At 52.0% G+C, this 19,976-nt stretch overlaps 2 protein-coding genes across 3 annotated transcripts in view; one reads left to right on the forward strand and one right to left on the reverse strand.

The window, feature by feature from the left end:
- The first annotated feature begins 683 nt into the window (after positions 1 to 683).
- On the forward strand, positions 684 to 16,854 carry ANKRD23 (ankyrin repeat domain 23). Its single transcript, XM_083514373.1, has 9 exons — positions 684 to 807; positions 3,942 to 4,097; positions 7,638 to 7,769; positions 8,776 to 8,883; positions 11,576 to 11,674; positions 12,146 to 12,244; positions 12,356 to 12,454; positions 13,153 to 13,251; positions 14,006 to 16,854. The coding sequence occupies exons 1-9, from the start codon at positions 781 to 783 to the stop codon at positions 14,108 to 14,110; spliced, it is 924 nt and encodes a 307-aa protein (XP_083370499.1). The 5' UTR covers positions 684 to 780; the 3' UTR covers positions 14,111 to 16,854.
- The window catches only part of CNNM3 (cyclin and CBS domain divalent metal cation transport mediator 3), a 30,332-nt gene continuing 26,908 nt past the window's right edge, over positions 16,553 to 19,976 (reverse strand). For both annotated transcript variants that reach the window (XR_014528654.1, XM_083514222.1), the window contains one exon: positions 16,553 to 19,819. Coding sequence is in view for 1 of the 2 variants with exons in the window: in XM_083514222.1 (XP_083370348.1) it covers positions 19,761 to 19,819 (59 nt within the window). In the remaining variant the exon portion in view is untranslated. The remainder of the gene's footprint in view (positions 19,820 to 19,976) is intronic.

A 19,976-nucleotide genomic window follows, 5' to 3' on the forward strand; every position in this document is an offset into this window, starting at 1 on the left:
CTCAACTGTCTGCAAATCCACAGGAAGCAGAGGCTGCCGTTTGGGCTGCAGCTTTTTAGATCCACCTGCCTGTACACATGGTCACCTGCTCCCCACTTCTTTAACCCACCCTGAATCCAGAGTGCAAGTTCTGGGGAAGGCGCTCCTGACGGCAACTGGGCAGGGGCCACAGCACAGCAGCGGAGCGTCTGCTTTGCATGGAAAAGGTCCCAGGTCCAACCCTCGGCATCTGCAGGCAGATCTGGGAATGCCCCCTGCCTGAAACCCTGGAGAGGGCTGCCGGTCTGTGTAGGCAACACTAAGCTTGATAGACTAACGGGCTGACTTGGTCTAAGGCAGCTTCCTATGGTACTTGGGCCCCCAGCTGGTCCAGGCTTTGTGTGTCAAGGCCAACAATGTTGAATCGGGGCCGGTAGCTTATTGGCAGCCAATGCAGCACCGTTGGGAGCAAGTAGCATGGCGGTAGGGAGCCTGTGCCCAATGTCATGGGACTCCCAACGGCTCTGATTTATCTTGAGTTCTTCTCATTCCAAACAATTGCACACGTTTCCCACTCTGGACCTGGGAATCCCATTGCAAGCTCTGGAAACCTTTAAACTATGAAGTTATTTTAGCCCGCGTGACATGGCACCTGAATTATCCAGTTTGCTGGAGGGGAGGGAGAACTTTGGAGCAAAGCCCAAAGGCAGCCTCCCTCCCCCCCCCCCCGGGTGGAATAAAAACAGCTGCTGTGCCTGGCGGCCAAGGAGTGAGCGTTGTGGCTCTGAGGTAGGGGGGACCATGGAGATCTTCAGCATTCAGCAGTTGGTAAGCGATGGAGGGGTCGGGTGGGGGCCTGAGGGCAATCCAGAGCAAAGTGGGAGTAGTGGGGTGGGCTCTCAGCTCAGAGATGGGCAAACGGCAGGCTTTGGCTTTTGTTTTTTTAATGAGAGCCTTGAGGTACACCAGCCACAGTTTGGTGCAAACCAGTCTGGTGCCAGGCATGTGTGCGTTGAGAATTAAGGAACACCATGTCTCTGTGAGTGTCTGCTCAGCCCAGGAATTTGTGACCAGGACCAGGACTGAGCTGGATTGTTGCAATTGTTGAGGCAATTAGTTAGAAACCCTTGCAGGCAGACTGCACATCACCTAGAAATCTACTCAAAGGCTCCAATGTGCTTTCTTCCCACACCTGCCATAGACCTTATTTGGGTGGGAAGGTTCTCTGATCCAGGACACTCCAAGTGTCGGGCAGTGTGGGCTGGGGTGGCCAGCTATGCATTGCCCCCAAAAGAAGACAAAAGGGCCAGCAGTTTCCATATGGCCATTTAGTTGTATACAGGCAAATTTAGAATGGTGCTCATTTCAGTAGGAATGCAGTACAATACAGCCGACCAGCAGGTGATGGGGGTGTGCCTGCTGCAGCTGCATGGTAGCCCACCTGAAGGCTCTAGGGTCAATGCCCCATATCTCCAGGTGGGGCTGAGGAAGTCTCTTGTATGAAACAATTCCATTTGCTGTCAAGGGACGGGTCGTGGCTCAGTGGTGGAGTCTCTGCCTTGCATGCAGAAGGTCCCTGGTTCACTCCCCAATGGAATCTCCAGGTGTGGGGCTGGGCGAGAACCTGCTTAATCCCCCCCCCCCGAATGCTGCTGCCAGTCAGTGCAGGCAATGGTGAGCTAGATGGGCCGGTCGAAGGCAGCCTCCTATGTTCCTTTGCTGAATGAGCTGAGACTGAATGAACTCCTTCAACTGCCTTATATGTGCAGATGGAGGGATGTCACAAGCAAGCCTGCTAGGCCTCCCCGGCGTGAGGATGGCCTGGCGCTTAAGCTGGTGTCTTATTTTGGCTGCTGTGTCCAGCTGAAGCTCTGCTTGCTCCCTCATGGAGGTCACCCAAGACCTCTGGGTGTCCTCTTCCCTGGAGACCTAAGAAGGAAGGGAGCCTCTGACCGCGCCGGAGTGACTGAAACTGGGGAGAAAAGAGCCATTCCATTCATGCTTGGCTGTGGCAGCCGCAAGGCCCAGAAGCTATCGCATTACTCCAGCAATGTTATGCTCAGGCGCTGCGCAGGCGGGGGGGGGGCTGCCTCAGGTGGCACATGTTGAAACACTATTTAAGTGTGTGGGGTGTGTTTTCTAACCTGTAGGCTGCCTTCATTATTTCTGGGGTCATCCCTGCCAAGCCTCGGGGGGGTCCTCTGAAAGTGGGGGAGGGGGGAATCAAGAAGGGCAGGAGCAGAGCCTAAAAGGTGCAACAAGACTTTTTAGTGTTGACCCCAGCAGAAGGTGGGGGGTGAGTGGGGCACCCTTTGGATTCCATCCCAGGCAACCCAATGTATTTTTAATATATATTTTGGAAAGGAAGCATAATGGAGGCTTTAAAAGAGGAATGGACTAATTCCTGGAGGATGAGGCTATCAGTGGGTACTATTGATGGCATAAGGCCATTGCAAGCCAGGAGAGTTTATTCAACAATTAATCTGCTACATTTATAGCCCAACTCCACCCCACCCCCCGAGCTGAAGGTGACACACATGGTTCTCCCTGCTCCTTGTTTAATACAACAACCCTGCCAAGTAGGTGAGGCTGAGAGGCCCGTGAGCTTTGTGACTGAATGTAAGCCCCGGCCTCCCAGGACTGAGCCCAGTTCCACCCCACCCCACTGGCTCTCTTCTGCTCCCCAGAGTCCGCGACCCCCAGTGCTTCTTGCTGCTTTCCCCTTGGGCTTCCTAAAAGCCCAAGGGTGGCACAGGGAGAACAGGGTGCTGGATTTGAAGGGCTCTTAGGTGTTTGGGTTTTCTGCCTCGCTGCCCACATGTCTCCTGTTGTCTCTGTATCCACATCTCAAGCAGCGCCTTTTCCTTTGGCCAGGGAGAGCGTGGGGCTGGGTGTGGGCAGACCATGCTGAGCTACAAGCAGTCAGGAAATGATCGCCCTCTTGAAATGACTGGGACGGGCATGAGAGCCTGGGCCTCCAGCGGCTGTCCCCAGTCACCTGCTAGTGCCTGGGGATTTTCCACCCTGGAGACGTCCTGCCTCAGGCGCCCAAATGTCTCTAGTCGGCCCTGTTGCGGACCATGCTGACTTTGCCCTTGTGGGAGGAGGGAGCATTCGCCGCACATGATGTGTGTTCCTGAGCCAGGGGCTGCTGCTTATATACATATCCATATAAATAGAAGTTGCTTCATCAGGGACAGGAGGAGCAGGCGGCGGCAGGGCGGGGGGGAATGTTGCAAGTTGGCCCTGGCACTGGGCACCCTTTCCACTTGGCGGGAGAGCAAGGTGGAGAGCAAGCAACTTGCAGAAACATATAAACTGGGCTGAGGGAGCAGCTGGCTGTAGGCATGGCGGGAGCTTAAGAGCAGCTCAAGAACTTCAATGGGCATTCTGGGGCCAGGTGGGCTGCTGTGGATTCTGATGCACCTCTGGTGCATTTGTGAGATGACCTCCTCACGTTATTTTGTACACCTGCAAAACTTGGGGCTCTCCCGCTCCCTCCCACCCTGTTTCCCGCCCTTCCCTGCCCTGGTCCATTTTATGAATTCAGTGCTGTCATTACTGTCTTTATATCACCTCCTTCCAACAAGGAGATCAAGGTGGGGGACCCAGTGAGTTTCACAGCTGAGTGTGGGATTTGAACCCTGGTCTCCCAGGTCCTAGTGCTACAATCCCAGCAGCGCAGGAAACTGCCTTATAGTGAGTGAGCTCGGTGATGTCAGTGCTTTCAGGCAGCAGGTCTCCAGAGTTTCAGGCAGGAGACATTCCCAGCCCTCCCTGGTGATGGTGGGGATTGAACCCGGCACCTTCTGCATGCAAAGAGATGCTCCACAGCTGAGCTATTGACACCCACCACCAGAATTTGCGGCCAGAAGGAGGGATATACGGTAGACACTTTACTGGAAGAGAGAGAGGGGCCCAAGACAGTCCTCATGCTCCTTCCTTTTTCCCTCTCCTGCCAGGTAAGTGGCGAACGACATGACGAGAAAGGGAGAGGTTTTGAAGTGCTGGCAGGAAGTGCGGCCAGGGAGCCAGGGAGATGGCGGTCAGGCCTGGCAGGCGTGTGGGAAACAGTCAGCAAGGAAAGGCAGAAGGCAGAAGATGCGAAGAAGAAAAAGGTGGGTGAGAAGTTCCACCTTGCTTGTGGGGGTGGGGGGGTGGGCAGGGGCCTATCTCCTCCGCAGCCACAAGGGGGCAATGATAATAATAATAATAAATTTTTATTTATACCCTGCCCTCCCCAGCCAAGACTGGGCTCAGGGCGGCTAATAGTGGACAAGAAGGCTCTTGTCTGGCAAGCCAGCTGGCCAGCTGTTCCTTAGTCCCCCAGCAGTCAAAGGGTTAAACAGACAACGCACAGGTGTGCACCTGGCATCTCTTCAGGCAGCTGAGCCAGAGGCTGACCTGCATTCCCAAGGCATCACATGGCACTTGAAAGGTGCTTCCAGACATGGATGATTTAGCAGCAGCAAACTTAGGCAGTTCTGCTTGAAGCCGGAATTGGAAGAGCAGCTCTGCTTCCAGGTTTCTAACTCAATGTAGTCAACTGGGCAGGTCCACCCCACTACCCCCCAGACTTCAATGTGGGGAGGGGCAAATGCTATGGGACTATTGTATGTGGGGAAAGGACTAAATACTCCCTGCACTGTATTCTCTGAATGTGATCACACACACCCTGCTTCCTGTAGCAGTTTGTTTTTGGTTTTTTTTTATATAATTTTTTATTGATTTTACAGAATTTTTAAAACAATACAAACATATAAAAAGACATACAAACACGTATAATTTCATAACCTTATTCTCATAAACCTTGTTCCTCGGACTCCCCCATACCTCCCCTTTCTGCATCCCAATGTCCACATTTTTTTCAGCAACTTCTAATGATTCTGTCAAGAATATGTCTTACTAATCTTTCCTCCAATCTATTCTTATATCGCTGAAGCCCTTTCATTCTCTAAGCCTTGACATTTTAGCATTCATCAAGTTTATAATAGTCCTTAAGATAAATTTTAAATTTCTTCCAATCTTCTTCCGTCGTCTCCTTCCCCTGGTCGCAGATTCTGCCAGTCATCTCGGCCAGTGTCATATAGTCCATCACTTTCATCTGCCATTCTTCCAGAGTGGGTAGCTCTTGTGTCTTCCAATACTTTGCGATGAGGATTCTTGCTGCTGTAGTAGCATACATAAAGAAAATTCTATCTTTCTTTAACACCAATTGGCCGACAATGCCCAAGAGGAAGGCCTCTGGTTTCTTAGGAAAGGTACATTTAAGTACCTTTTTCATTTCATTATATATCATTTCCCAGAAGGCCTTAATCTTTGGGCACGTCCACCAAAGGTGATGAAAGGTACCTTCAGATTCTTTACATTTCCAACATTTATTGTCAGGCAAATGATAAATCTTTGCTAGCTTGACTGGGGTCATGTACCACCTATAGATCATTTTCATAATATTTTCCTTTAAGGCATTACATGCCGTGAATTTTATCCCGGTGTTCCACAACCATTCCCAGTCAGCAAACATAATGTTATGACCAATGTCCTGTGCCCACTTAATCATAGCTGATTTAACTGTTTCATCTTGTGTGTTCCACTTCAGCAACAAGTTGTACATTCTCGATAAAATCTTAGTATTGGGTTCTAACAATTCAGTTTCTAATTTTGATTTTTCCACCTGGAAGCCAATTTTCCTGTCTTGTTTATACATCTCCATTATTTGATAATAATGGAGCCAGTCTCGTACTTTAGGTTTCAATTTCTCATGGCTCTGTAACTTCAATTTATCTCCTTCTTGTTCCAAAATTTCCCAATACTTCGGCCATTCGGCCTCCATATTGAGCTTTTTGAATGCCTTAGCCTCCAAGGGTGACAACCATCTAGGGGTTTTATTTTCCAACAAATCTTTGTATCTTGTCCAAACATTAAACAATGCTTTTCTGACAATATGATTTTTAAAGGCCCTATGCACCTTGATTTTATCATACCATAAATATGCATGCCAACCAAATGTATTATTAAAACCTTCCAAGTCCAAAATATCTGTATTCTCGATGAGCATCCACTCTTTCAGCCAGCAAAACGCTGCTGCTTCATAATACAATTTTAAATCTGGCAGGGCAAATCCCCCTCTTTCTTTAGCATCTGTCAGTATTTTAAATTTAATTCTGGGCTTTTTGCCCTGCCAGACAAATTTCAAAATGTCTTTCTGCCACCTCTTGAAACAGTCCATCTTGTCAAGGATTTGCAAAGTTTGAAACAAAAATAACATTCTCGGCAATACATTCATCTTAATAACTGCAATTCGGCCTAACATTGACAATTTCAACTTTGACCATATCTCTAAATCTTTTTTAATTTCTAACCAACATTTTTCATAGTTATCTTTATACAAATTCAAATTTTTAGATGTCAAATAAACCCCTAGGTATTTCACCTTCTTAACCACTGTCAAACCTGTTTCATTCTGGAATTTCTCCCTCTCCATAACGGTTAAATTTTTTCCCAACACTTTAGTCTTTTGTTTATTCAATTTGAACCCAGTCACCTGGCCAAATTCCTGAATTATTTCCAACACCCTTTTTGTACTAGTATCTGGCTCTTGTAAAGTAAGTACCAAGCTTCCTGTAGCAGTTTGGAGTATGTGTGTAAACAGATGTAAAGGCGATAATATTTGGGAAGGAGAGAGTGAAAGTGATAGAGCTGATTCCTACAAAAGAGAGATAGGCCACAGAAAAGGAAATGGCTAGAGCACATTCTAGAGAATGGTTGAGCAATCTATATGAATACAGATCTGGAATAGCAATGCAATGGATCGTCCACACCAGTGTTTCTCAAACATGGGTCTCCAGCTGTTGTTGGACTACAACTCCCATCATCCCTAGCTAGCAGGGCCAGTGATCAAGGATGATGGGAGTTGTAGTCCAGCAACAGCTGGAGACCCAAGGTTGAGAAAAACTGGTCTACCCTCAGGGAGATTATGGTCTCGATGATCTGCTTCTATTAAATGTCACTGAAGACGGAATCCTCTTTCTGCTTTGATCTCTTAGCCCTTCAAGGGCCACAAGATTCTGTTGGCTCTGTTGCACTTATTGATTGATTGAATTTATATCCTGTCTTTCCTCCTAAAGGAGCTCAGGGCAGCAAACACATTCATAACAAAACATATTTTTCAAGAAAGCAACAGACAATTGGGAGCCTGAAAGGGCACTCCTGATGACTCTCTCTGGGTCTGGTTCTACTCGGGAGCTCTCAGTCGGAGCCCCTGCATGGAGCCGGGTCCTGCCCAAAAGCAGTTGCAGCTGCTCCCTGTCAGGGGATACCAGGTGGGTGGCTGCACCCCAAGTGGCCCACGCAGGTTGAGGGCTGTCAGCATCCTGCCCAGTGGCTGGATCCCATTCTCCACCCCTGGTTTGCTGTGAAGCAGAATACAGTGAGCACCAGGAAGAGTGGCAGGATAAGTTGAACTGTGGCAGACAAGCCAACACCTCCCTGCTGCGAAGCAGCCCTGCACAAACCCCACTGAAATGAATGGAAGCTTTGCAAGGGGGCGCGGCAAAGCTCTCCCACTGGGCGTCCCAGGCCTCCCCTCCCCCACTGTGGCGGGTGCTGTGGGGGAAGCCGGTTGCCCACACATCTCCTTTTCCCCGTCTCCTTTCCAGCTTGAGACACTCAGCAATTCCAGGCTGAAGCTAGACAGCCTGCAGGACTTGGAGGCGATTGTCAAGCTTCGCAAGAATAAGAAGAGGTTGAAGAAAGTGGTCTGCCCCAAAGAACGGGAGCCAGAAGTGATGGTGAGTCTCCACAGACTGTGTGCTGCAGCACAGGGGTAGCCCTGACACACGGCTTTCGAGGGAGGGGGCTGCGCTTCCCCTGCAAGAGGAAGTTTGTGGCTTGGCCCAGCTTGGCAGGCATTCATCCCCCAAAGGTTATTGCATTGGTTCACCACCAATTGCATCTCTTCTCAGAAAAACCTGGTCTTGTCAGTCACAGGTATTCATGCTTCGATAGCATCCCAGATAGACTGCCTGTGGGACTGTCTGTGATCAGCACTTGTGAGCTACTATGGTGCCCAGGTTACCAACTGGGTCCCATCGTAAGACAGATTCCAATTCAAAGTGCTGCCCCCTTGCAAGCCCTAAATTAATTAGGGGCTGGTGCATCTCTCATACGAACTTATTCAACATACCCAGATGGGCTTTAGAGGTCCCCTTTATAGGGCTGGGACAAGACATTTTGCTACCTGAAGCAAAGGGCAAGATGGTGCCATCCCATTCCACACCTGGAATTCAAGTTTCACCTTCCACATTACCAGCAGGACAGTGTCTTCCTCCGCATCCCTGGGAGCAGAGGATGGCTTAAGGGTCCCCAGGGGAATGCTGGGAGATGGATGCTCTGCCCCCCAGCATTGGCACCTGAAGCAGATGCCTCCCTCTGCCTAATGGTAGGGCTGTGCCTGTCCATCCACCGTCAGGGCTAAGCAAGTTGGCTGCAGACTTTGCAATGGAACAGCCATATTGTTATCTCTGAGGCACCAACTAAAACTTTCTTTTTGTAAGTAAAATTATTAGTAGAATTATTAGTAGTAAAATTATTAATTATTTAAACATAATTTGTACATTGTTCACTGAAAAAACCCTATTATTATTAGTATTAGTAGTAGTAGTAATAGCAGTAGTATTGCTTAGTTTTGGGGTGGGGTGAAGGTGGACAAGGCAGACTGAGTGTCCCCTCTCCTTCAAAAGGGGACAGGCACCTTGTGGAAAAGCAGAGTTTGACTCCTATCCCTCTCCTCTATAGACAGAGCCTGTGGGTCCAGTGCAGTTTCTCCAAGCAGCACTGGAGAACCGGATTCCTGTGATTGAGAAATACCTGGCAGATGGAGGGGACCCCAACGCTCACGACAAGGTAAAGGGGGTGCTAAGAAACGCAAGCCTCCTGCTTCCATCCGGAATTTGCCTAATGATGAAATGGGGGGTGGGGAACCCACGGCAAAGGCAAGGATGGCAGCTGGGGTGGAGGATATTAGCGAAGGAAGGGAGAAAGAGGCAAATTTGCCCAAGATATATTGGTGTCAAGAGCCAAAAAGCACCTCCCCTTTTATTCAGCCTTAAAGGGTGAAATCCGCTGGGACGTTCTCTTGCACAAGCCCCACTGAAAGGAACCTACCTGATATTGCGCAACTCTCGCTCACTTTGCAGGAGATCTTCTCTGGGGAGTGTGGTTGTTTTAGATCATTTCACTTAAGTCCAAAACTCTGCAGCTTTCATCACAGCTGCAGCATCAGGGGCTCTCACAGCATTCGCTGGAATCAGCCCCCCTCCCCCCCCCCGGTCAGGCCTCTCTGCCTCCCCAAATTGCTCCCCAGGATTCTCTCCATTGGAGGCAGCTGCCTTGGTTTTCTTTGGTTGGATTGAATGGTCTTATGGGGAACCCCCTTTAGACACTCAGTTATGAAACACACAATTAACATTTCCCTTCTTTGTCGCCTGCCTGCACTATAAGCACTTCCACATTCCTGATGCATTAGACCAAACAGCAGCAAAAAGCAGTTTGCCAGCTCTGATGACAAAAAACAAAAAGACCCAGCATATGCAGCTTTGCATTCCAAACTCACTTAAATCACGGCACTACCGAGGCTCCTGGAATAAAATTGAGTTTGCTTTTCCTCCTGCCCTGATGCAAAAGCACATTTACTTTGGAATAGCCTCATTTTGGTGTAGAAGAGGATAATATATTTTACAGTAAAAATAACAACATGAGCTCAGGCTTCCACCCCCAACTATAAAAAATAAGCTGAAAGGAGGATGTTGCTGCGGTGATGAGTGCCAGTTCTGGAGGGGCCTGGGGTAGCCCTGCCAGCTCAGGGACCAACGTTGGGCCTTTTGGTCACTTCTTCCATCAGTTGCCACTCTCTGGGATGGTCATTTGATTGCTCCCCCCCCCCACGCGCCAACAACCCCAAGATCCAGCCGCGGATGCCCCATTGCCTCACTAAAGCCATCTTAGCTGATTCAATGCATGAGTTTGAGTTGATTGATTACATCTGTCTAAATTTGCATCAGTGGAAAACAATCATTCCCAAAGGATGGTTTTAAAATTCCAGGTGTTTTGTGCCAGGCATCACCTCAGAAGTGCGGTTCTTGCTTCTCTCTCACACGATGAATGGTTGCTAAGATGGCCCTTTGCTATCTGCAGTTTTGATAGGGGCTTGTATCAAAAATATACATCCACAAGAGTGCAAGTGGAGCGTGGCTGCAGGATCAGGCCAAAGGCCCACCAGCATCCTGTTCTCTTAGTGGCCAAGCCAGATGTCTCTCTGCGTGCGATGGCCAGCAGCCTCCAGTCAGACTCACGCTGCCTCCACAGGGAGAGAGCCGAGCCCTTGTGGCCAGCAGCCAAGGAGAGCCTTGTCTTCCTCCACGAATTTGTCCTGTCCTCTTGTAAAGCCATCCAAGTTGGTGGCATCACTACATCGTTTAACGTCTGTGTGAAGAGCCTGCTGCTGGATCAGGCCAGCATCCTCTTCTCACAGGGGCCAGCCAGGGGTCTGTGGGAAACCCGCAGGCAGGATCTGAGCGCAAGAGCCCTCTCTTCCCCACTTTTGATTCTCGGTATCTGGCAGTCAGAGGCAGACTATCCCTGCACAATATGTTCACACGGAGACAGTTGCTCAGCAACGTTTTAAGCTGCTTGGCACCAGAAGCAGACAACCCCCTTTGGTGTTCCCCAGCTTCATTCACTACAAACCCCAAGATTTTGGGTCCCCTCCATACGGGTGCTGAACCTTTGTAGTCGTTTCATGGGTTTTTGTAGCATGAACTTTGGGGGGTTTGTAGCCCCCCAAACGGAGTAATTGATATACAGTATCAACTATGAACCTCTGTTTGATGTATCAAAAACCTACAAAACAACTACAAAACTTTGCCATTGGTTTGGAGGGGATTCAAAATGTCATGGTTCATGGTGAATGAAGCTGTCTTCCCCCAACCCCAAAGTAACAAATGCTTGTCAAAGCTGCTATATGGCTCTGATCACCAGTTTCTCTGTAGGCAAATGTGTTTCACTGCAGGGGTAAAATCCCCTGCAAAGGAGAATTCCCTCCCTGCCACATCCTTCTTCCAGGTCCCCCTACCCTGAAGTGTTTCCTCTGCTGGGCTATAAGCCTGGCAGTGAGGGTGGAGATACGCGTGGAGAGGGGGAATCAGTGGAAGGGAGAAGCTTAAGCACCCTTCTTCCCAGCAGTTCTCCCCTACAAACATCCCATTGCCCTGTCCCTCAAGTCGCATAACTTTGACAAAGGTCTGCATTTGCTAGAGCAGCCCTTGTCAACCTGGTGCCCTCCAGTGCTGGCTGTGGCTGATGGGAGTTGTGACTGAAACCGTCTGGAGGGCACTAGGTTGGCAAAGGCTATCCTAGAGTAATGTGCAGTTCTGCACTAGGAAGGAGCTCCCCTGCCCCAGGAGATGCTGTTTCGGCCTGATGGGCTGTGCCAAGTATCCATCACAGAAGACCCTCGGGGTGGATGTGAAAGGGGTGGGCAGGCTTGCAGGGTGCCGACCCGTCAAACCAAGGTGCTCCCTTGTGTTTCCTCCTGCAGTTCAGATGTACAGCCCTGCACCGGGCCTGCTTGCGGGGCCATGCAGAGATCGTGGACAAGCTGTTGGACGCTGGGGCCAAGCTGGAACCAAGAGACATGGTGAGCACCCAGGGATTCCTGACATCAATCGCTACTTTAACTTCACTCACTGGCTTAAAATTGCTAAAAAGCAGGAGCAAGCCAGGCTGGCTGTCGTTGGGGCCAGAGGACAGGCCTGCGCTCTCCTGTCTGGCTGAAGCTCTAGTGGTTGAAGAGGGAAAGAGAGGCAGGGAGGGAGAGGTTGGGACCCTTTCCAAAAAGTAGGAAGGGTACACCCACCCCACCATTTTCTTTGCCAACCTGGTGCCCTCCAGATGCTTTAGAGCACAGCTCCCTAGAGCCCCAGCCAGCACGGCTGCATGATGCTGAAGATGATGGGATTTGTAGTCCGAAATGTGGCAGGCACCCATTGGCGAAGGCTGCTTTATGCCACAGACTGCCCTTCCCCACCTCCCCGCTCCTGTGCAGCCAGACTTTCTTGTGCTCCAAATGATCTTCTCCCTCTAATGAGTGGGCTCTGCTTTGACACAGCTGGACGCGACCCCTGTGCTCTGGGCCTGTCGTGGGGGGCAGCTGGAGATCCTCAAGCGCTTGATGGGCAGGGGAGCCAAGATCTCCACACGGGACAAGGTGAGCAGCCTCAGCCAATGCTGCCTGCCCCATCTGGGGGGCGCTGCCTCCGTGACGGAGTCCCCACCGGGACAACGGGGTGGGCTCTGAGGAATTCTCTTTCTCTGGCAGCTGTGGAGCACCCCCCTGCACGTGGTCGTCCGGACAGGGCACAGCGACTGCGCCGAGCACCTCATTGCCTGCGGGGCAAACATCAATGCGCAAGACAAGGTATGAGATGGAGGGGAGGGGTGCTCTCTGCCTCTGGGCTGTGGGGAGCAGCTGGGGTGGCCAAGCCCTCGTTTTGGCTCTGCCCGAAAGTCTGCACTGCTTTTGGGAGGCGAGCTGGCAGCAGAAACCCTCCTGAGTTCAGCAGCTGAGTTCTCCCCCTGCCGCCAGAGGAGCTACGCCTCTGGATACTGGGAAACCCTTGCGAGGAGGGAGGGGCTGCTCAGGGTTCTTTGGGGTCTGGATGGCCCTTGAGGATGGGATGCTGGACCAGACGAGCCTTTGGCCGGATCCAGCTGCAGGGCTCTTCTGATGGTACTTTGGGGTGTATCCTCAAGCACTTTCAGAAATGGCCCTCGCCTCACAGTGAGCTCTTTGCTTTAGCAGAAGAAATTATGCAAAATAAAAGCAATTGCGCTTGTTTGCATAATATATGCAAGACACAGAATTTTTTTAATCTGACACACTCTGCACACAGCCCTCCTGTTACTGAGTTCATCCTTCTAGCCCAGGTCAGTTTGTTCATTGCCATTTTCTGTGGGTCCTTGAGACTTCCAGCAGAGCTTTTTCCTAGCCTGGGATCCTTTTAGCCGGAGATCGACCCAGAGATCCTTTTGCATGCAAAGCAGCAGCTCTTCTGCCGAGCTAAGAATCTGCCCTTTGACTGGCCAGGCGCACTTACTCTGCCTCCCCCTGCCCAGGAAGGAGACACGCCCCTTCACGACGCAGTCAGGCTGGGACGCTTCAAGGCTGTGAAGACGCTGCTGATGTACGGGGCAAACCTGGCCATACAGAATGAGGTGAGGCATGGGCAGCGGGGAGGTTTTACCACCCTTTCAGAATGGGCGGCAAGCAGGGAAGATTCTTGGGCCCCCAGAGCTTGTGTGGTGTGGGTATGATGGCACTGCTCCTTGGTGCAAATGTACCATTTGCTTTCTGCACCACTCTAAGGCCTAGTCTACTCTAGGCTCACTGAGCCTGTAAACTTGTGTCTGGGCTGTATCATAGCAGGCTGCAGGTGATAGCTTCAGATGCTAATGCTCCTGCATAAAAGGGCCCTTCACGTAGAAAGGTAGCAGTTCAGGGCAAAGGTCAGTCTATAACCCTTCTCAACACCATGTAATTTCCCAGTATAGAGGGCTTTTTTAATGAGTGTCCATACCTGCACTCAGAAGCCCAGGCAGATTTACTGGCAGAGTGAGAACTAAGCTGATGCTCAATGAGGAGGGGTAGAAGCTGCTGCTTGGGCGAGAAAAGCCCCCGTTGCTTGCCTTCTGCAGCCAGCGGTGGGCCTGTGCCATAGCCTGCCATCCCATCTGCCAAGAAGCCCAGACAGGCTGAGCCTGTCGTGTGGGGAGCATGGAAGCCGCGGCTCTCCAGGGTGCAGCCTGCTGCCCTGTGGTCAGTCCTGCCACAACACCTGGCATGTCTCAGGCTCCCCACCCCTAACAGAGAGATTGGAAGGCTTCTTTCTGCTTCTTCCTGGCCTGCCAGCTTGAGGCAGGAAGCGGAGAGGCAGGCAGAGCTCTCTGATGCCGTTTTTTGTTCTGGCAGGAGGCGGTGACTCCAGTGGACCTGGTGAAAGACTGGCAGATGGGCATCCGAGAGACACTGCAGGCCTGTGCCAACCGGCAGCGAGGCCCCTTCAGGAGCTGCTGAGAGTGGGGGATCTTGGGTGGTGGGGTGCTGGCTCTGTGAGCTGACATTCCACCCGACCCCTCTACCAGCTGGGGACCAACTCACTCCCCTTGCCCTTCAGCAGATATGCCCCCACCCCGTCATGACTGGTGCCAGCGGGGCACCAGGGACTTCTTTGGTACCCTCGGGGTGAGAGATTGTCCCTGAGGCCTCCCTCTCTTGTTTCAACAGGCTTTGGGGGTCAGTGTTCTGCTCCTCGGAGTGGGCTGGGAGCCAGCCATGCTCTTCCTGGTGGAGCTGACAAATTCCCTCCCTCTTGTGGCTCTCTGTGGAGGCTGTCACCCGAGGAGAAACTAAGGCACAAGAGATGGCACTTGGAAACCTTGTGGCTGTGATCTGGGGCGTGTGTGGGAATGATGCTCTTTCTTCGGAAACAGGGAAATCCGCTGTCCTCTCTGGCCAGCGAGAAGGGTGGAGGGGAAAAAAGGCTTTTATTACAGGGAGGTGGGTAGATGCACAGCCCCTTCGGGAACTCCCAAAGCAGCTCTATCAGGCAGGGCAAGCAGGAGGTGAGGGGAATGCTGTGGCCGTGGTCCTGCTGCACAGGAACACCTAGGAGGGGGGCTGCAGGGCTAGTCCCCCCCCCCCCCGCCAGACACTAGGCAAAGGACAGGATGGCACACCAGCCTCATTCTGCTCCCAGAAGCTGGTTGTTAATGGCAGTAAACTCTCACTTCAGTGCTGGTGATGGGCGGCACGCAAGCTTAGAGGGTGCAGGGCAGGCCATGGGGCACACAGGTTTTCTTCCAATGCTCCACTGCTCTGCCTGGGCCTGCTGCAGGGCATTAGCTGCAGCAATGGGTAAGCAGCGCAGCGCATTGAACTCACCTGCTGGAGCAGCCAGCCAGGGCGCTCGCAGGTGAGGGTATGTTGAGTCATTGGGAAGAGACAAAGTAGCCAGCCAGCCAGCCCACCAGCATCGTCACCTCAGGAGGAACGTCTGGGGAGGGCAGGAGCTGCCCCTCTTGTACTGCGCCCCCTCCCCATCTACTGCCTAGACAGCCTCCTCACTCTGCCGCATGATAGGGGGACAGAGAACTGCCCTTCCCAAGCGCCTTTCACTTCTTAACAGTTCTGTTGGGGCTGAGAGTCCAAGGAGGCCTTGGAGGAAAAGGCAGACAGCTTCTGCCTTTCACAGATCCTGGAGGCCACCTCTGGAGCTTAGTTGCAGCCCTCCCTGGTTCAATAGTGAGGACTGGAAGCAACTTCCTTGTAGACTGGGGAGCCATGCCTGAGACACTTAGGCCACAGCTGGTTATGAGCTAAACCTCTGCTGATCTCCAAAAGCAGAAACAAGGATCCTCTCAGCTGCCTTAATTTCCCCTTCGAGGCATGAGGGAAGCACCCCAGCTCTTTCCTGTCAAGCATCCCTGTGCCTGTTCCCTTGGGAGACGCCCTGGGGTGGGGCTTTGCCTCTTTGCTCCCAGCCCTTAAAAGGGGCCAGCGACTGCCTCCTCCTTGCCATTCCCAGCCACTGCTGTGGAGCCACATGGCTCCAGGCACGGCCCTCTCATTCCTTGTCTGTTGGAGAAGCAGGATCTTGGCACTGCTGGTTCAGGCCAAGACCCCCCAACCAAAACATGATCCTCAAAGGATTTGTTCTCTGATGCAAAATGGATCTCAAGTGCTGCAGGTTCCAGAGTTTGCAGACTGCTGGCACAGCTGTTCTTGGCATCATCCCCTTACTGTTGTTGTTTCTGGAGTGTGCAGAGCAGCTCCCTGACTTTCTGCTAACTGACCTTCACCGTGGAACTGGGTTTCACGTTCTGTATACCTGACATACATACCTGTTGATGAATTTTTTCCAAGGTAATCAGTGAAAGAGCCCCAGAGCCAGGATGGGCATTGCCCTTCAGTGTCTGGTTACCACAATGGTCTACCTTGTTGACCTTGCTGTCTGGTACATGGGTCACACTGGACTCTGGAGAATGAACTTTTAATACATGTCTGTGCCCCTTCCGTGGGACGCGGGTGGCACTGTGGTCTAAACCACAGAGCTAGGGCTTGCTGATCGGAAGGTCGGCAGTTCGAATCCCCACAATGGGGTGAGCTCCCGTTGCTCAGTCCCTGCTCCTGCCAACCTAGCAGTTCGAAAGCACGTCAAGTGCAAGTAGATAAATAGGTACCGCTCCAGCGGGAAGCTAAACAGTCTGCGGACAAACGCCAGCTCCCTTGGCCTATAGAGCAAGATGATTGCGCAACCCCTGAGTCGTCCGCAACTGGACCTAACGGTCAGGGGGTACCTTTATGCCCCTTCCATTCTGCAGAGAAATGTGCACAGGGGATTGGAGGAAATTACTTGAATGGATCTTTGCAAACCAATGTGAGGTCTCAATTCTTCTCAAGTTGATCTTGAATCTAAATGTGTCGAAAACAATGTTCTAGCCTCTACTTTTTTTGGGGGGGGGGGAATTCTGACAAATTCAAGCAGCTCTGGGCAGCATGGCCATCTGGAGAATGGGCTCCCTTTGGCAATCGGGTGGTGGAACTTTCTCAAAGGCTGTTGACCTTGACATTTCTGGCCCTTCAATCTGCGAGAAGACAGCCCTCCTCTCCCCCACAACTGACATGTCAAACAAGGCCCTACTTAAGGGACTGCGAGGGGCTGACTATGGATGGCTAAACCCGTCACCCAAAAGGCTTGTGTTTGTTTTTTTGGAATATGGCGATTCCTCTTTGAAGAAGAATAAATCATCGGAAGCCCTGGCTTTGTGCAGAGAGTTTTGTGTTTTAGGAAAGGGCTGCTCCTGAAATCCCCTCTCTCTCCAATGCTCTGCCATCAACTCTTTCTCCTCAAAGGTTGAAACAAGAAAGGGCCCCCTCTCAACCACTGCTGGTAACCCTACAGCCCATGGCCTCAATCGGGGGTGGGGAATCTTCTGGGGAGCCACATACCTGTGGGGAGGAGGATCAAGGGTGACTGGTCATACGTGCCAGCCATCCACCAATTTATAGTTTTCTACAACTCCTCCCAGGGACGCGGGTGGTGCTGTGGGTTAAACCTCAGCGCCTAGGACTTGCCAATCGCATGGTCGGCGGTTCAAATCCCTGCAGCGGGGTGCGCTCCCGTCGTTTGGTCCCAGCGCCTGCCAACCTAGCAGTTTGAAAGCACCCTCGGGTGCAAGTAGATAAATAGGGACCGCTTACCAGCGGGAAGGTAAACTGCGTTTCCATGTGCAGCGCTGGTGCTGGCTCACCAGATGCAGCTTGTCACGCTGGCCACGTGACCCGGAAGTGTCTGCGGACAGCGCTGGCTCCCGGCCTATAGAGTGAGATGAGCGCACAACCCTAGAGTCTGGCAAGACTGGCCCCTACGGGCAGGGGTACCTTTACCTTTACAACTCCTCCCAGAGACCATTTTCACAGTTCCAGGACACATTTGAGCCCAGCACCAACTCTTGAGGACAGAGAAAAGGGCTACTGGGGATGTAGCCTGTGGAAAGGGGGCCCCCAGCCTGGGACTCCTCAACCAGACATGGCAGACTGGGAGGCGACCCTGGCAAGAGCCTGGCTGTGGTCCCTGTCACCATAGGTAAGCAAGACTGTCTTTGGTGGAAACCAAAGGAGGTCCTCCTTCCCAGAGCCATGGGCAACCTAAGGAGTAAGAGGAAAGGTGGGGCATTTACATCCCCTTCGCAGAAGCCGCTCATGGTAACAGCTCCCAAATTGTTTTTAGAGGTCCTTATACACGCAGCGTACCAAACACTCCCTAAAGCCAGTAACTTATAAATAGATATATAAGATTAGACTATTCCATTTTGAAGGTACAGTCCTTGCAGAAAAACTACAACATAAAGGCAGGTTACAAATAATTTACCTGAAATTATACATTGCTTTTAGACAACTTCTGCTGTTGGTTATGGACAGGGAGAGGACGAGAGAGGGAGAAAGGGAAACCAACTTTCTCTTTCCCTCTCTTGCTCTTCAGTCCTTTATTTCATTTTAAAAACAAGAACTCCAGTGGGGGAATACTGTAAGTAGCAACTAAGGGTGGGGGGACTGTTTCTCTCTGCCAAAGCTAGCATGGAGGGCCAGCATAGCATCCTGTGCTGCCTCTCCAGCCAGAACCCGGCAGCCAGGGAGGACAGCCGAGAACAGCCTTCTCCACCTGGTGCCCTCCAGTTGTGCTGGACTCCTGCTCCCACCAGCCATTGAGCAGGAGCCGTGCCGCATGGGGCTGATGCGAAGGTGTAGTCCAAAACATCTGAAGTGCACAGGCTGGGGAAGGCTAGTCCAGAGGGAAATGCAACAGCAGCTGCTCTTCTAAGCACGAACACCAGGAGCCAGAAGGAGCAGTTAGAGGAGGAATGGCGGTCCTTTAGGACTTTCTTCCACCCAGCAGGCCTTCTTGGGTAAACTGCAGCAAAATGCTGCAGATCCTCCATGCACTGCAAGCATTCACAAGGTGGGAGACTCAGTGCCTGGGATGCCGGCAGATTGATGGGGCAAATCCTGTTGTCCCATCCCCAACCACTCAACAGCTTACCTGAGGAGTCACTTAAACTCCAGTATTTGGGAAACACCAGCACGGGGTCGAAATGGCTCCCGCCCCAGGTCCCACCTGTGCAAACTGTTTTTTAAACCTGTGTTGGATTTAAGAACTAGAGACGCAAAGCAAGGGGGAAGAGAATGAAACTTTAGGTGAAAGTGGCCAGGAGACAGGCATCCTCTGGGAAGGAAGGGTTGCTTTGCAGAAGAGCAGCGTTTCCTGGGTTGGCACAGACAGAGCCCACCACCTGGTCGCCATGGGGACCCACTTTCTGGAAAGAGGGCAAGCAGTGCAATCCTGGCAAGACAGAGTCAGGCTGCACATGTGGCTCTAGGGAATGTGGACTTTGGCACAATTTGGGGAGGATGGTTTGATGCCCTGCCTGGCGCCAGATGAGACTCACGGCTGGTTCAAATGCCCTTGGAGCCTGGCGCTGGCGTTCAGACAACCAGCAAGGCGGGTGTGCTTGGAATGTGGGAGGAGCAAGTTTCAGGTCCTGGAGTCAGGCCTGGCATGGCGGCTGGGTGCAGCTACAGTCAAAGGCAGGAAGCGCAACAGCTGCAGCGGGAGGCTGGTGGGTGGGGGTGCCCCAGAGCCAAGCGCTGGAGCCACCAGTGAAAGCCTGGTGTGGGGACTAACAAACTGAAGTGTGCCTGGAGGGTGGGTGGAATGTACATAGGAGACCGCTGGGTGGAAGGGAGATCTGTTGCACGCGGGGAGGAAAAGATCAACACAGTCAGTGGAGCAGAGGGAACGCTGTTGCAATGACACCTTTGCCGGTCCCTGCTCACACTGACTCCTGCAAAAGTAATCCAGTCCGTAGGCACAGGGTGGCTGTTCTCTGCTGTTCACTGTCTTAGAGATTCCCACCCCCCCCAAACTCAACCACCCTTTGTCCGTCAAGTGCTGCTCAGAGGACGTCCTGGGTGCTGCAGCCGGGTCAGAGCACCAGAAGCAACCCAAGAGGCTGCTGGCCAGTTTCCTCACAGTTCCAGGAGCCTCTCTGGGACGCAGGAGCCAAAGTGGAAAGTTCCTCGGAAGGACGGGAGGACTCCAGGAGAAGGCGACCGAGATTTCAGAGGGGGCCTCCCGAGACCCCTTGCCCCCAAAGCCTCTAGCGGGTCAGACCCCTGTGCTCTGGCTCCCCTCTTCCAGAAGGTTGAGCTTGCTTCTGCTTTTCCCTGGAATGGGGGGGGGGGGTGGCAAGGAAGAGAAAGAATGGCAATGTTTATACCCCATCGTTGCTGGGCTCTCGGTGGTTTGGCAACAAAGAACTGAGCCATGAGCAGGAACTGAGCATCCTGAATGAAAGAAAGAGTAATGGGGAGCCTGCAGCTC

This window comes from Podarcis liolepis, assembly GCF_965112155.1.
Source record: "Podarcis liolepis genome assembly, chromosome: 7".
Classification (NCBI taxonomy): Eukaryota; Metazoa; Chordata; class Lepidosauria; order Squamata; family Lacertidae; genus Podarcis; species Podarcis liolepis.